Raw genomic sequence first — 18,087 nt, 5'->3', positions numbered from 1 at the left:
TAAAGTTAGAAAAAGACTTTGCAGAAATTGGCAAAGAGTGGCGAAAAATGCAAATGTGGGAAAAAAGTGGTAAATAAAAAGCTGCAAAGACATTTAAAACTTTGTGACAAAAAAAAAGGCAAAAGAACAAAACAATTGCAAAAAAGAAGTCTTAAGTGGCAAAAATTGACAATAAGGGATAAGAAAGTGACATAAATGGGTGAAAAATAGTAAAAGGCGGCTAAAACATTTAAAACTTCAGAAAAGATGCTGCAGAGATGCGTGAAGAGTGGCAAAAAATGCGAATATGGACAAAAGGTGGTAAAGAAAAAAGTTGAAAAAATGATTCCTCACACTCCGCTCTCATAGGTGATGATAGCCGTGATGATTACCTTTACCCCACTTAAACAAACACCTTTCTTCTCCTCTCTCTGAACTGAGTGAGAGCACACATCCAGTCATCAATTCTCTAGAATCATCACAACGACGTGCTAACAGGCTGAAATTCTCTAGAATCATCATCACAACATCTGTTAACAGGCTGAAATTCTCTAGAATCATCACAATGACGTGTGCTAACAGGCTGAAATTCTCTAGAATCATCATCACGACATATGCTAACAGGCTGAAATTCTCTAGAATCATCATCACGACATGTGCTAACAGGCTGAAATTCTCTAGAATCATCACAACGACGTGTGCTAACAGGCTGAAATTCTCTAGAATCATCACAACGACATGTGCTAACAGGCTGAAATTCTCTAGAATCATCACAATGACGTGTGCTAACAGGCTGAAATTCTCTAGAATCATCACAATGATGTGTGCTAACAGGCTGAAATTCTCTAGAATCATCACAATGACGTGTGCTAACAGGCTGAAATTCTCTAGAATCATCACAGCGTCATGTGCTAACAGGCTGAAATTCTCTAGAATCATCACAATGACTTGTGCTAACAGGCTGAAATTCTCTAGAATCATCACAACAACATGCTAACAGGCTGAAATTCTCTAGAATCATCACAACGACATGTGCTAACAGGCTGAAATTCTCTAGAATCATCACAACATGTGCTAACAGGCTGAAATTCTCTAGAATCATCATCACAACATGTGCTAACAGGCTGAAATTCTCTAGAATCATCACAGCGTCGTGTGCTAACAGGCTGAAATTCTCTAGAATCATCATCACGACATGTGCTAACAGGCTGAAATTCTCTAGAATCATCACAATGACGTGTGCTAACAGGCTGAAATTCTCTAGAATCATCATCACGACATGTGCTAACAGGCTGAAATTCTCTAGAATCATCACAATGACATGTGCTAACAGGCTGAAATTCTCTAGAATCATCACAACGACATGTGCTAACAGGCTGAAATTCTCTAGAATCATCACAACGACATGTGCTAACAGGCTGAAATTCTCTAGAATCATCACAACGACATGTGCTAACAGGCTGAAATTTTCTAGAATCATCACAGCGTCGTGTGCTAACAGGCTGAAATTTTCTAGAATCATCATCATGACATGTGCTAACAGGCTGAAATTCTCTAGAATCATCACAACGACATGTGCTAACAGGCTGAAATTCTCTAGAATCATCACAACGTCGTGTGCTAACAGGCTGAAATTCTCTAGAATCATCACAACGACATGTGCTAACAGGCTGAAATTCTCTAGAATCATCACAATGACGTGTGCTAACAGGCTGAAATTCTCTAGAATCATCATCACGACACGTGCTAACAGGCTGAAATTCTCTAGAATCATCACAATGATGTGTGCTAACAGGCTGAAATTTTCTAGAATCATCACAATGATGTGTGCTAACAGGCTGAAATTCTCTAGAATCATCACAATGATGTGTGCTAACAGGCTGAAATTCTCTAGAATCATCACAGCGTCATGTGCTAACAGGCTGAAATTCTCTAGAATCATCATCATGACATGTGCTAACAGGCTGAAATTCTCTAGAATCATCACAATGACGTGTGCTAACAGGCTGAAATTCTCTAGAATCATCACAATGACATGTGCTAACAGGCTGAAATTCTCTAGAATCATCACAACGACATGTGCTAACAGGCTGAAATTCTCTAGAATCATCACAATGACGTGTGCTAACAGGCTGAAATTCTCTAGAATCATCACAGCGTCATGTGCTAACAGGCTGAAATTCTCTAGAATCATCACAATGACATGTGCTAACAGGCTGAAATTCTCTAGAATCATCACAACGTCGTGTGCTAACAGGCTGAAATTCTCTAGAATCATCACAATGACGTGTGCTAACAGGCTGAAATTCTCTAGAATCATCACAATGACATGTGCTAACAGGCTGAAATTCTCTAGAATCATCACAACGTCGTGTGCTAACAGGCTGAAATTCTCTAGAATCATCACAATGACGTGTGCTAACAGGCTGAAATTCTCTAGAATCATCACAATGACGTGTGCTAACAGGCTGAAATTCTCTAGAATCATCATCACGACACGTGCTAACAGGCTGAAATTCTCTAGAATCATAACAGGCTGAAATTCTCGGCTGAAATTCTCTAGAATCATCACAGACATTTACATTTTAATAACTGTCTAATGTAACTTCACCACTCTACAGACAGCCAGGAGAAACTGTGATTAAGAATATCAGGGTCTATGTGCTCTTATAAACTTCATCCCCATTACTTCATAACATAAAACTGATTAAAATGATGGTTTGTTTTTGCATTTTTCCATTTTAAAAGCCTTGTAGTGAAGTTTCAGAAGAATTATTGTGGATTCCTTTGATGAAAACTGTCTGTGGTGCTGGTGTACCCACATCTGAAGGTTTCACACTTCATCAAGAAAATACTCTCACAAGTGAAAGTCTGCAGTTAAAATTACTCAGAATAAGATACAGTGTCAGGATGAAAACATGGTGCTTTCTGATGTTTGTGGTTAAATTAAAAAAAACATTAAAAGCATTCAAAAAAATGACTGAACATGTTCTCATACTGTGGGTCTGATTAGTTAGCATGTGCACAAGTCAGTTAAGTTCATGGCTTTGTCTTCATGTCACTGGCATCAAGCTGAAACCCACTATCTCTATACTTCAGGATTTTATTTTATTTTTATAAATCTGCTAGTGGTCACACATCTGCCAGTGGGTTCTACGTTTTCAAACCACAGGAAGTGTCAAAAAAACAAACCAAAAAAAAAAAAGATTTTGCAGGAATAGATAGAGGGTGGCAAAAAATGCTAATATGGGCAGAAGTGGTGAAGAAAAAGTTGCAAAAATGGGTCAAATACGGCGACAAAATAAAAAAAGGCAAAAAGAACAAAAAGAAATTGCAAAAAAAGAAAAGGTCACAAGTGGCAAGAATGGGGTAATAAGGGGTAAGAAAGTGGCCCAAAATGGGTGAAAAATAACAAAAGGCAGCGAATACATTTGAAATGTTAAATAAATATTTTACGTATTTAAAAATGCAAAGAAAATATTTTTCATAAAATCTACTACAAAAAATGTAGTAAAACAAAAATATTTACCAAAATGTGAATAAAATCAACTATTACAAAGAGCAGAATTTGAAATACAAAAAGTGACACAAAATCTTTTAATTAACGAGTCTAATTTAATATTTTTACATTCTACTATTTATTTTTTATTTTAATTATCTTTTTGGGTAAATTTTGTTGTTTCTTGTGAAATTTTTTCAGCTGCTCATTTTATATTTTTGTATTGAGTGATTTATTTTTCCTTCATATGAAATGTTTTTTTTTTTATTGCAGTTGACCTTCAAGGCTACCATATAAAACACCCCTAAAAACCTATAAACCATCACAAATTCTTCACATGATTAAAAATTTTATTATTTTTTCCTTCAAATGAATTTTTTTTTTTTTTTTTTGGCAGTTGACCTTCAGGGCCACCGTATAAAAACACCACTAAAAACCTATAAACCATCACAAACTCTTCACATGATTAAACATTTTATTATTTTTCCTTCATATGAATTTTTTTTTTTTTTTTTTTTACAGTCAATCTTAAGGGCCACCGTATAAAAACACCACTAAAAACCTATAAACCATCACAAATTCTTCACATGATTAAACATTTTATTATTTTTTCCTTCAAATGAATTTTTTTTTTTTTTTTTGGCAGTTGACCTTCAGGGCCACCGTATCAAAACACCACTAAAAACCTATAAACCATCACAAATTCTTCACATGATTAAACATTTTATTATTTTTTCCTTCAAATGAATTTTTTTTTTTTTTTGGCAGTTGACCTTCAGGGCCACCGTATCAAAACGCCACTAAAAACCTATAAACCATCACAAATTCTTCACATGATTAAACATTTTAAAGAAAAAAAAAATAAAATAATGTAACTAAAACATAGATAATTTATCAAATATTCACTGAAACAGCCCTGAAATAATCTATAATAATAATAATAATAATAATAATAATAATAATGATCTATGCGTCTCTAAAACAGTTAAATCGTGAATTCTGCGGAGGGTTTCTGTTAGATAATCGTTCTTGGTGAAGTTCCTAAAGCTGTCTGATAAGTTTCGTGTAGCAGAGGCGGGAAATGTTACGCAAAGAGAAGACTTATTTACAAAGCAAATACCTCCACATTATAATCAAACATCAGCAGAAGCTCTCTGGAACTTTCCACTCGTGTCTGCGTGTTTCTCCCCTCACCTGAAGACAGAAGAAGCGCACATCAGCAGCCAGTCGCGTTTGGAGCCTCCTTTGGAGTCTCCGCTGTGCGTAAAAAGCGCGTCCTCGTTTATCCGGTAACATCCGCATCAGTTCGTCCACATCGTCCTCAGCGAGCAGATCTTCCCGCTGCGCCCGAGCAGAGAGCATCTAACTGGGGCTGAAAGTGGAGCAGGGGCCGCGGATTAATCAGCTTTCACTCACCGGGATCTACTTTTTCTCCAGAAAACTTCCCCATCGATCTCTTTTACATCTACACCGATCGAAAGTGGATTAATCTTCCTCTCTCTCTCTCTTTCCTCTCTGCGCTCCAAGAGAAGTGTTCGTGGAGACAGGAGCATCCTGAGTGGACTCTCTCTGCTCCGTTTGCTGGTTTATCATCGATAATCTGCATAAAATCTACAAGATAAGAAAACTTTTTTTCGATTTCTTGGCACGGAATGGCGCAAAGACGCACCTGAAGACGCATCTGCGTAAGTTTGAGATGTTTAATTGGCTCTAAGCCTTCATTAATGAGCTTTAAAGTTAAATTACACCAAGATATGCAGATTCTTCTGTCGTTGGTGTTAGGCGTAGAGCTTCTTCCACATGGTCATCTACAGTTCAAACATGCTTCCTGTTAAATGAGCTACTTTCAGGGCACTGTTACAGCGTGGATTAACGGGCTTTTATGCAATAGAGCAAGCAGATTACCCCTGTGATAAAAAAGAGGAATAGTAAAGACAGTTATACAGAGAAATACAGGCTTTATTAGGAGATGGCACAGCAGATTTGAAATATTTCTTCATTTAAAGAGAGGGATGTGAACACTGCACACTGGTCAGAATGAGGGCTGTAATTAGGAGAGGAAAGATGTAAAAGAAATCTGAAGTTCTGCTGGAAATGAAGCATCCTAAAATGCTAAACATTCCTCTTCAGTGACAGTTTTTATTTAGAAGGAAATATGCACAAATCCGTTCTCTGGTCCCTCTCTTTGTGCCTCATTCTGGGTCTGACTCTGCAGAAAAACATGAGTGGAGTCGGTCGTATTTACTGACATGTGCTCACCAGACTACACCCTTCAAGGAAGATGTAGTCCGCGCTTCACCGTAGAAACGTTTTGGTGCCACCTCCCTCGTTTTTAATGATCTGGGCTTTAACTGACGTGCAGCTGCTCTGTCACAGGAGAATAACCCCACTAAGCCGATGGACTGTCCAGATTCCGTGCCTATTGCCTGACGGAAGCTCCGAGATTATACGTTTGTTTCTGGTCAGAGAATGACCGGACCAATCAGCATCATCTTAAGGCCTGTTTATGTTCAATGGTCATTTCATCCGTATTTCTGCACCTTTCCATAAAGCTTAAGGCCCATTTATATTTCCTTAACGTACAAAGATGTACACGTCCTTTTCAAACCACGTTACCGTCACTGCTCACGTACTTCTATGCATCCTTTATGTTGGCATGGATGTTATGGGGGGGGGGGGGCAGTCAAAAGTTTATGACAACAACAAACTCAAAAAAAGGCGACTGTGGAAGAGGTATTGATAATGTTCCTCTTGTATAAAACACAAAAACGGAGGCAGCATTTCTAACCAACTCGCACAACTTTTCCTCAAAAAGTTCTGCCGGTGTTATTTCTTCTTCGTGTCTCACTAGAGCTACGTATCGGGTAGTGACAGCAACACTGCCCCCACGGTTTCCGGTGGTACGGCTCCGTTTGGCCCATATCCATAAGCTTTATGGAAACGTGCAGAAATACAAACGAAATCCGTAACGTTTCACATAAATGGGTCTTTACGTAAAAGGAGTATAAATGGGCCTTTAGCAGGAAGAGGCGGCAGCTATGGGTGTGGTTTAGCCAAAGCAGCTGCCAGCCTGTCAACAATGACAGTTTGATCAGAAGTGGACATTTCTTTATTAAAGAGGAGCAAAGAACTACAGTGAAAACTGTTCTTGATGCTAAAGATATCTCTGCTCCTCTCCTGACCAGCTTCAGCAAGAATTTACCATCCAGCTCCTCTGACAGGGAAGGTTTATGTGGCGGACAGTGGAGCTCGTGGTAGCTGATGTAGTTTACTCCTCGGCACCGCACGGCTCTTACTTCATATGCTTTAAGAAATGTGACAGAAAGAAGTTTCATGTGATCACTCTCAGTTTTATTTTGAAAGGTTCTGCCCTTACCGAACACTGTCTATCAGTTTATTTGCCAGGAACACACACATCAGCTACAGTGCAACCAATGCAATGTGAACAAGACTTGTAGCCACGGCTAATTTACACTCCCTGTCCCTGGTTAGGTTTTCAAGGAGTGGCTCACATGATACAACAAAATTAAATGGACATAAAAGCTGGATGTTAGAAGTTAGAAATTAGATATGAATATTAGTAGTCAATATTGGGTAATTTCTTGTTTTTAATACAAAAAAGTGCCAGCAAACTCATTTCCAAATTGCACAAATAAATTTCTGACATTATTAACAAGTTACTAATTTATTTGTGCAATGAAGACAGTATTTAAGAGTTCAGCACTTAGTCAAAATATTTATGAAATTGCAATATATCCGACTGCAGTTTTCAAACAGCAGAAAGTGCAATGTCTTACGACTATAATTGGCAGTACGTCCGTGTGTCTGTGTTGATTTGCACACCACACCGTTGCTCCAATTGTCCTCGATCCATATCTGGAGATTTATTGGATTTACTGGTTTGAAATTGGTGCCATAAAAAATCAGAAATATATACTGATTTTTATTAAAATCCAAAATTGTTTTTCTTCGGTTTGCCCTGCCCCCCATCATGTCAGTTCCCCTTATAACACCTACGCTCATTCTACTACACTGACGAGGAGAGTCTTCGCTCTCAAACGGGGGCGGGTTTTACCATTCAGCAGGGCCATCCATAAGGGGGCTAAAGGGGAGAGCTTTCTGGGGCCCAGATAGACTGGTCAGAAAAATCATGGTCCAATTCATAGTTAAGCTGTGGGAACCATATTCTGTTTTTAGCCTGAATAACAACCACTATTAGACTAGAAACAACAGAAAATGGGTTTTATTTATTTATGCTGTTTTACAATAAAGCATTTTTCAAACTGTAAACCCATTTTTTAAACAGAATAACATTTTTTATTGGCAGTGTTAACATGCACTGAAGTAAACCATTAGTAATGTCAGACTTTAGAGCAAGGCCTTAATGTGTACAGATGTCAGGATGACAAAAAATAGAGCAGCCAAAAATGAGACAAAAAAAAAAAAAAAAAAAAAATTAACTACATAAAAATGGGTGAATAGTGGAACAAAAGGGCAAGAATGACAAATATGGGCAAAATGCCGCAACATTTTGCAGAAATGGGTGAAAAGTGGCAAAAAAGTTGCAAAAAGGGAAAAAAATGGCAAAAAAACATTTTGAAAAAGGTGAGAAATGGCAAAATATGGGCAAAAAATTGGCAAAATGGATGAAAAAGGAGCAGAAAAGGGGGAAAATTGGGGGAAAAAGTAGCAAAAATGTGAAAAAACAAGCTAAAAATGTCAGCAAATGGCAAAAGCTGTCTGAAAAACGGCTGGAAAAGGCTTAAAAAGTGGGCAAAAATGTGTCAGAAAATGAAAAAAGGGCAAAGCAAAGGCTAAAAGCAGAAAAACGGATGAGAAAAGCAAAAATGGGAGAAAACTGGAAAAATGAGCAAATGTGAAAAATTAAAGCTGGGCGACATCGGCATAAAATGGGCAAAATGTGGCAGAAAGGGTTGAAAGTGGCAAAAATAGACAGAAAAGGGTAAAAATGAGCAGAAAGTAGGAAAAGGGCAAAACAAAGGCTTACAGCAGTAGAGCAGAAAAAATGGGTTTAAAAAGTAGCAAAAATGGGAAAAAGAGGATAAAATGGGTTAAAATTGGAACAAAATGGCAAGAATCACAAATATGGGTAAAAAGGGGCAACAAGATTTGCAGAAATGGGTAAAAAGTGGCAAAAAAAAGTTGCCAAATGGTCAAAAGGTGGCAAAAACTCATTACAAAAAAGGGTGAGAAATGGCAAAAATGTATAAAAAGTGGCAAATTTGGGCAAAAAAGTGGCAAATTGGATGAAAAGGGGCAGAAAATGGTGAAAATTGAAAAACAAAAGGTAGCAAAAATGGTGGGGAAAAAAACAGGCAAAAAGTGGCAGAAAAATGTGCAAATGGCAGAAGAAGGTATAAAATGGCTGGAAAAGGGTAAATATGGGCAAAACGTGGCAGAAAGCGATGAAAGTGGCAAAAATGGGCAAAAAAGGGGAAAAATGAGCAAAAATGTTTCAGAAAGTAGAAGAAGGGCAAAACAAAAGCTTACAGCAGTAGAGCAGAAAAAATGGGTCAAAAAATGGCAAAAATGTGAGAAAGTGGTTAGAAGTTTTTTTTTACATGTTTATTAATTGGACCTTTACCCATTCAGGGTCTTTCGACCCTCCTCACCCCCCTGGCTGTGGGTTTGTGCTCTGACTCTGGAGATGGGGGGTCCCTTAAAACCCAGAGTGGAGCCTCAGGACCGGTACCCTATACAAGCTTTTATCCAGGGAGATACAGAAGAACCACCCTCACTGCAGAAAATGCAGAATTTACCTTTTATAAATATATGAATAAATAAATGTGTCCCCCTGTGAAATAAGGGCAGTCAGTGTTTCTAACCCAGTCCCGTCTTTAAGATCCACTCCCTCTGGCCTGGCTTCGTCTTTGTGCTGTGGAAAATAACATAATGGTATTTTTCCTGTCATTTGTTGATCCATCATAGTTAGAGCAGGGACCATCCAGGACCCCAGAGAGATTTTGGACCACATAGAAGAACTGTAAAACCCCCTTCTCTCTGAGATATGTGATTCACTCCTGGTACAGCGCTGTACTTGAACTCTGAGATGAACTACTTCCTTTAGGTCCTCGTTCCTAGGCTGGCTATGACCCTGCTGTGTCCTGCATCAGTCTTTGGGTTGAAGGTTTCATGTCTGACTTTCAGAGTAGATGTCTCCGGTGATTTCATGCATAGATAAAGAGAACACACACATCTAAATGCCCTCTGATTCACATCTTTCTTTTGTTTTTCTTTCCAAGAATGGCAAAGCCATGACCCTCTTTATACGGCCTCTGATTGGCCAGGACTTGCCTTGGCTTTTATTAGTTGAATTGATAATATCAGGGTTCTGGGGTTAGCCAATCAGAGGAGGGCAGGTCATGCTCTGTGGTTCTCTGGGTTATCTAATAATGCAAATAGAGCCACTTCCTATGAGCGTGCTTCCTGCATCACAGTATCAGACTTACCAGCAGAAGTGAGAGTTCATCAGTCTAACACAAAAGGCCAGAGTGGCAGAGGAGCTCAGTGTCCATTTCAGCAGAACTAGAAACATAATTATATAATATGAGGGCTGTGAAATGATGAAAACCAAATTAATCACATGTTGAAGCTCCACTCGTAAAACTTCAGTAAACATCTCATCCTCAGTAATATTTAGCGGTTTACACCTTTTTTTTTTTTTTTTTTTAACTTGGCACACCAGATGGATTCGTTTTACACATCCATCTGGTAAACCTCTCATAGACAACATTTGGGAAAGGGCAGAGCTTTTGAAAAAAAACTCTGAGGGTGATTGGATGAATGTTCTGTCTGTCGCATCTGTATGGGCCAATCAGAGCAACAAAACGTGTGACGTAGCCGCTACCGAGGAGTAAACTCCATAAAGAACTGCATAACGTGAATCATGGCGACTGTAGACATGTCAGTACATGACTTTTGGTTTTTGAAAAGCTCGATTTTCTTTTGTAATGTGTGAAAGAAACGGACTCTGTGTGCCCTTAACCTGCTGAGACCCTGCATGCACGTATAACCACATTACGCTCTGGCTTTACGACAACATAGTAGTAATTTCTACTTTTAGAATTTCTAGAAAATTGTCTGTCCTGTCCATAGAAGTTTCAGTTATTTATTTAAAATACTGGGAGAATTTGCATCAAATTTACATGAATTTTTTTTGGTAACTTTGGGAATATATCTTGAAAATTTTCCAGAATTTTCAAGGAAAATTTGGGGGACTCGTCAACTCATTTTTGAGCGCCTTATTATAGAGATGTGACGTTCATGAACAATCCGAATCTTTTGAATGGCTCTTTAACAGGAACGACGGGAACCGATTCATAGATGTGAGCCATTCGTTTTTTTAATCCCTGTGTTTCACACAGATGCAGGCTCCTCCTTTGCTACTTCACAGAGTGAGAAGACTATACACCCAAGGACAGTCCAGGAGTCCTCTGCAGGGTTTACATTTTTTTACAACGCAGCTATATGCACTCCAAAAGTTCACCAGTCAATTGCAGTGTAAATACTACAAGTATATGTTTTTTCAGAACTTTTTACAGTCAAAGGCTGAGCTTTTAAATTTATGAGGTCCAAATTATCCCAACTTAGTGGGAGAAAATAAAAATGCATTCCAAACAAAAGGTCAGGTCTCAGGAGGTCAAGGCTGGTATTGCTTGGGTGGAACTATAACTTCTCCACACATGTTCGCATCACTTTGGTACAGCTGGATGTTCCGTCTTAGTTTTATTGGAGCACAAACTTCTAGGGGTGTAGGTTCCTAGAGGTCACGGTTCGGCTCATACCTCAGCTTTGGGGTCACAGTTCAGTTCTTCACTTAAAAAAAGGACCATAAAGTCCCAGATTTATAATCCTAGGTTTACCTCTCTCTCTATTTTTTTTAACTGCACAAAATGTAAATTAAATGCATTTTAGAGCATGGTATCATATTTATGATTTATGAAGAGTGCTGTGACACTGTTGGTAGTACAAAGCTGGTTCAGTTCTAAATCCTGGCTCACGTTCGTCACTGACGTACTCATGCATGTCTGTGTATGGTTTTAAAAATGTAGCAACGGTTACATCCTCGACCATTTCTGCTTTCACATCCGAAGGCTTTTGAAAAACAGAGGTGAGGAGACGGGTCCCGGTCACTTCTTCGTGTGTTTTGTTCTACACACTTCTTCCTCTTCTTCGTTGGTGGATTAATAGCAGTTAGAAGACACTTATGGGCATAACTGCCTCCAGTATTGGCAGGCTAATACTTCTCACATCTCTTTTCATTCGTTTTTTTTTTTTTTTTTACCAGTTTGGACATATTTGCCGTGTGACTACGTGCACTGAGCATTACGGTTCAGGATGAATACAAAAACCATTGGGCATTTGTCTGATCACTCCCAGTCTGTTTAGTTTCTGTCTTTCCCCGTGTTCGTACAGAATAAGTATTACCTAGAGATTTCTGGTAATTCATGAATTAAACCCTGACGCCAGTGTTTGGTGTGATGCATGCATGGGAAAACATAAGTCTTTAATCTTCTTACATTTACAAACATTTCTGTTGGAAAACATAAAGCTGCTGCAGCAATGAAAATGCACAATGAATTTTAATCTCTTAAATTCATGCAAAAATATAATGCCGTGCACATCACCTCTGCAGGTGACGTTTCCAGCATGTGTCCTATATAGACTGTTAACCTCATGTTAAATATGAACCTCTCCTGTTACTTTTAACCGTTTTATGCAGGTGATGCTGTGAATACTCTGTGCTCTGGTCATTTTGGATCATTCTGCATCCACAAGCCTCCTCACAGATCAGCTGATACAGCCAAACCACCAAATGCTGAAGGACATATTTCAGATCATAATCTGTGTTATGCATGTAATGTACGGCTAAATAATACTGATGAGACCAGGCACTAGAGAGAGGAGGAGCAGAGCTGTGGGTATGAAGTGCACACACATTTGGACATCACAGTTTAAATAAATAAATAAATAAGTAAATAAAGCATTTTTACATATGCTGTAATTAAGTCAAGAAGTTTCATTGGGAAATTAGAGGATTATTTAAAGACATTTAGGGGTGTTTTTTTATGGGAAACTTTACAGAAATATGTTTTTCAGAACTTTTTACGCCATCTGGGCGTCAACAGAATTCCATGTGAAGCTGGAGAGTACTTACCTGGCACGCCAGATCTGGTAAACCCTCCAAAGATAATGTTTGGGAAAGGGCAGAGCCTTTGACAAAAAACACTCGGAGGTGATTGGATAAACGTTCTGTCTGTCACATCTTTACGGGCCAATCAGAGCAACAAAACACGTGACGTAGCCGCTACCGAGGAGTAAACTCCACAGAGAACTACATGACGACTGTAGTCATGTCAGTACTCGACTTTTGTGGTGTTTGAAAAGAAAACAACTCACTGCTGTTCTTAGTCTTCTTTTAATGAAGAAATGTCGCAAGTTCTGATAAAACGCTTCAGCATTATCCGATGGATATCCAATCTCTTCCACCACAATTGCACCTGCCTCTTGTTGCTACTTGCTTATGCTTTGGCTCTGCCCGAAAGTACTGCCCCTCAATACTGATTGGTTCTGTTGCTTTCTAACCGGGCCCAGGCGGTTTGCAAGATGGATTTGCCAGTGAGAAACACGGAAACGGGCGTAAACATTTTATTTGCAAGGTTAGGAGAGTACAAGGAAGAGGAATTTTTAGGCTGAAATTGTGGGAGAGATGGCAAAGGCTGGGTCCACCCGAACGCCAGTGTGAATAATAAACTCAAGAAACCGCCTGAGTAATGTGGAAAAATGCCCTCCCACTTTGGCTCCATTTAAACTGGTGTGAACGCAGGCTGATTCGCCAGAAAGCACTGAGGTCCTGAGGTTCCTTTTCTCCGGAAATTAGAAACATGGTTGGTTCACATGGAGTTAAAAACACAGATGTCCTGCGTGATTATTACAAAAAAAAGAAAGGTCCCAAGGTTATACTTTTCCTGTGCAAACAGGGCATAATTTGTACCACAGTATGCTAGTTTTATTCCAAAATTTGCCTAAGCTATATGACTTTATTTCACACTTGTTAAAAGTACCAGTGTCCTCGTATGAGTACTTCCTGTTTAGCAGTGTTGTAGCTTCTTACTGTTGATGCAACCTGTCAAATTGGGAGCAATATCAAACTATAAACATGACCTCGAATAAAAAAATGTTCATAATTGTAACTTTAAAATTTAGCAGGGGTTTTGCAACTTGAACAGTTTCGTGTCAAGCATTTTGGTTAAAACCGAGGCAATTTGGAATAGACCAATAATTGTGTTGTGCTTTTGTGACCACTAGACGGCAGACAAAGTGTCCATGAATGAGGCTAGCAGGTCTAAGTTCAGCAACAATAAGGGTAATGGTGACGGGGACCCAAATGTGATGTCCTCATATGAGGATGCTGGGATGTAGGAGGCTAAGGCAACTTGGTCTTTGGGTTTGAGATCAAGTCTTCTTTTATAATACTATAATCCTTGTAATGTGTTTTTGTGACTACAAGGTGGCAGACAAAATGTCCCTGAGTGAGGCTAACAGGTCTAAGATCAGCAACATTAAGAGTAATGGAACCGAAAATATGATGTGAAGACACAGGGGCGTAGGAGACTAAGCAACTTGGTCCTTGGGTTTAAGTATAAGCTTAAGCAATAGAGATACTGAATACATACAAACTAGTAAATATCACAGACTTATCTTAACCCTCCTGTGTCTCTGTCTGCCTTATAGATCCTCCTCAGGAGATCCCATGGCTCCTTTAGTGGCAAACCTCAGACCAATCAGTCCGGCCTCTCTCTGAGGAGACCCGTCTCTCCATGGTTACCCACAGCATCGCCCTTCTGTAACACGCTTTCCATAAGTTTCTCCTCGTCTCCACCATGACAGCTGCTCCAGAGTCGCCCTGTCCGTTGGACAACAGGAACCTTAGCCTTGTTTCTGTCAGCCCTCCCTGCAACCAGACCACTATCATGTCCTCGCCTTACACGCCACAAGCCACCGCAGCCTTCGCTATTGCTATCACCTCCATGATGATCATAACCATTGTTGGGAACATCCTGGTCATCATCGCCGTCCTGACGTCTCGCTCCCTGAAGGGGGCTCAGAATCTCTTCCTGGTGTCGCTGGCTGCAGCGGATATTTTAGTGGCCACACTCATAATTCCCTTCTCGTTGGCTAACGAGCTGCAGGGCTACTGGGCGTTTAGCTCCATCTGGTGTGAAATCTTCTTGGCCCTGGATGTTCTCTTCTGCACCTCCTCCATTGTTCACCTTTGTGCAATCGCACTGGACCGCTACCTATCGATCTCTCGGCCTGTGTCCTACGGCACCAAACGCACACCCTTCCGCATTAAGGCGTCCATAGTTGTAGTCTGGCTGATCTCTGCGGTCATCTCTTTCCCTCCGCTGCTCACCCTGGACAAGAGTAAAGGAGGAGACGGGGTGTGCGAACTCAACAGTGAGAGCTGGTATATTCTCTACTCAACCATTGGCTCATTCTTCGCCCCATGTGTCATAATGATCCTTGTGTATGCGAGGATTTATCAGATCGCTAAGAAGCATACACGGCATCCTCCAGGACACAAGCAAAAAATGGCTGCAGGGGGAAATGCCAGCCTTCCAAGCACTGAACCACCTGCAAAGGTATCAGAGCAGTCGCAACACAATGGGGATCAAGGAGGAAGGACAGGCAGCCAACGAGTGCGGATCAAAACGCCTGGGTCGGATTCCCCGCCAGAATCACCTCAAAAACCACCAGAGAATGAGTTCAACCAGAATCCATCTGATCCAGGAGTCAAGAAATCCCTCTCTTCTCCAACAGTCCCCCAAAATGACAACCAAATCATCTCAGCTGTTCCCTGCAAAGCCCCCCAGACGCATTACACCCAAAGGGCGGATTCGCTTCCCGACAACAGCTCTGGCTCTGACACCGAGATGGAAGTCTATGAGGAAGGGGCTCTACGAACTGACAGCAAAGAAGACACGAGCAAGAGTGACGAGAAAACTATGGGAGCGCCTCAAAGCAAAGGGTTCAGGGTTCAGGTGCTAAATTTGGCCCACAGATACAAAAATACAATGGCCACATCATCAGGCACCAAACTGGTACCAGAGGAAACACCGACCAAACAGGGTACGCCCATATCTCGCCGAAAAGCCATGATGAACCGGGAGAAGAGGTTCACCTTCGTCTTGGCCGTAGTGATGGGGGTGTTTGTGATCTGCTGGTTCCCCTTCTTCTTCACATACTCTCTCAAGGCGGTGTGTCCTGAGACTTGCACCATCCCTAAACCCTTGTTTAAATTCTTCTTTTGGATTGGCTACTGCAACTCCTGCCTCAACCCGGTCATATATACCATCTTCAACAACGATTTCAGGAAGGCCTTCAAGAGGATACTATGTCGGGACACCAAGGGGACATTCTTCTAGAAAGGAGTACTTGTTCTGAACTGCTGGAGGACAGAAAGACTGCTCATCAGAAGACAAAAAAATGTTATTTCTTGGTGTATTCAACCAGGATTGACCCTCCTCTGCAGCCACAAAAACACTCGAACAACAAGGAGGAAATTGCATCCATTTTCTTTCCTCTTTGTGTTTGTCTGTTGGCTGAGTCAGAGTCGCCCTGACAGAGTGGACAGTTTCAAAAAACCCTGGTTAAAGTGGCTGAATGAATTATCTTTAATGTTATTTAAGAATGCAGTGTAATTGTATTCAAAGACTCTGAAGAAGAGTGATTGGATTATGTTTTCAAACGAAAGTCAGGATCTGTGTTACAGGGTCTGTGTTTAGTAATTTAAAGTGCAAATAGTACAACGATGCTGATGCGTTTATGTGTCTGTGTGACTGTGTATGCATGGGAGAGGAGGAGGGTTGCCTTAGGGTCTGACTGGAAGAGAACAAATACCACTAAGTGTCCTTTATTGGAGATAAAATGGGCACTCAAAGAACACAAGATCAGGGAAAATGGGAGCATCCTCCTCTGTGCCTCAACCTCTTCTCTAGCTTTGTTTCTGTCCTCATGGAAGGCCGGCTGCACGCTAGACGCTTCAGAAATCAAAGCAGATTTTAAAAACATAGGAGACCACACTCAAGATCACACACCTTTTTAGTAATGATCTGACAGGCAGTTACAGGAAGCTGCGTGATCCTACAATCTCTTGACAGCAATCTAACACCCATTTCAGACTGGTTGCATGTTTGCTGCATGCAGCTGCAGGGCGTGTTTGTTCCTGCTTGCATCGTCACGGCTTTCATACCAGGCTTAGCTATATCTGAAAAAAATTCAGAAGCATTCAAAGAAGTTTCTCCAGTGAAATGCAAAACAGCGCTTTTACTTTGAAGGGCACAAACTGAAAGTGTGCTTGTTCTCTGTTATCTTGTCTATGATGTATTCTGTGAATGTGAAAATGAAAAGCTGCTCTGTAAGTTCAGTTTAAGAACTACTTTCTTAGGAAACAGTTGCACTGCACATGTCTAAGGGCATTCCAGTAGAGCTACTTCTTTGCTGGCTTTTAGACAGAAGAATTTTGGGAGCTTTTTGCCTTTGAGAAAGGAGAGTGGAAAGCGTCAGAAAAGGGTAAGAGAGAGTGAGGGAGAGACATGCAGGAAAGGAGCCACATGAACCTGGGATGCCCACGTACATGGAGCACGACCTAACCGTTAGGTCATCTGTGCCCCATGAGGAGTCTTTTTAATAAAAACTGTATTAACTAAGAAGTAAACTATGGTTGTCAATTCATGAATAAATTTCTCACACTGAAGGGGAAAAGTTGTTTCCAAAGTACCAACATACTCCATCTTTCACCTGCAGACCTGCAAAGCATTATGGGAGCCTGGTACAGCATGAGGCTGGAAGGTGTCGGCACTTTGAGAGATCTTTTCTCTCCAAAAATGTAAAATTCATATGCAAAAATGAAGCGTTGGTTTAGTGTATAGTACCTACACCTGATGGACTTCAGTTCTAGTGAAAAGACTCTTCAGTTCAAAATGGAATGTAACGGAGGTGGGCGGAGCATGATGGATTGAAGCTTGTATTCAGTGGGGCCATTAGACTGACCGGTTTTTGCTTGTGGCCTTTATTAGGGTCATGAAGAAACAGAGCAGACATTTTCTACAAATGCAGACCAACATGTTTGCTAAGCCAAGGTAAATACGACTCTGTTTGTTATTTTCCTGTTGACTTTTGCAGGAAGATGCACAGGGGTCACAGTTAAATAGGCGAGCCTTCTATTCTCTAGATCAGCAGTTCTTAAGCTTCTGACCTTTAAAATAAAGGTACCAGAGACCAGGGACCCCCCCTGGACCTGAAGGTGGTTGAAGCATGGTTGAACACAGCCGTGCACATGCAAGAATAGTCATGTACAGACGAATATTTTAAGGATTTTTAAACATTTTCTCAATTTCAGCATAAATCTCACCAAATTACCATTGTTTTTTATTTTACATGTAACTAATTTGATGCATGTCTTAAATGAAAATGAGTAAAATATATGATTTGAAGTCATTTGAAAATACTCTTTTTTTTTAAAGCCATCTGGCAAACCCCCCTCAGTGTCCTGGGACTCCTGCTCGAAATCAGTGGTTCTCAGC

The 18,087-nt window shown here is 40.4% G+C and overlaps 1 protein-coding gene across 1 annotated transcript; it reads left to right on the top strand.

Moving 5' to 3' along the window:
- The first annotated feature begins 5,100 nt into the window (after positions 1-5,100).
- On the top strand, positions 5,101-15,927 carry LOC121525487 (alpha-2A adrenergic receptor). Its single transcript, XM_041811517.1, has 2 exons — positions 5,101-5,163; positions 14,234-15,927. The coding sequence occupies exon 2, from the start codon at positions 14,383-14,385 to the stop codon at positions 15,925-15,927; it is 1,545 nt and encodes a 514-aa protein (XP_041667451.1). The 5' UTR covers positions 5,101-5,163; positions 14,234-14,382.
- Positions 15,928-18,087: the final 2,160 nt, after the last annotated feature.

This window comes from Cheilinus undulatus, linkage group 17, assembly GCF_018320785.1.
Source record: "Cheilinus undulatus linkage group 17, ASM1832078v1, whole genome shotgun sequence".
Taxonomy (NCBI): Eukaryota; Metazoa; Chordata; class Actinopteri; order Labriformes; family Labridae; genus Cheilinus; species Cheilinus undulatus.
Note: the sequence above shows the minus strand (reverse complement) of the source record. Positions and strands in the feature narration are given on the sequence as shown.

Bases quoted from the DNA above. Each gene is read 5' to 3' on its own strand.
- LOC121525487 (XM_041811517.1), top strand. From the start codon at position 14,383: ATGACAGCTGCTCCAGAGTCGCCCTGTCCGTTGGACAACAGGAACCTT.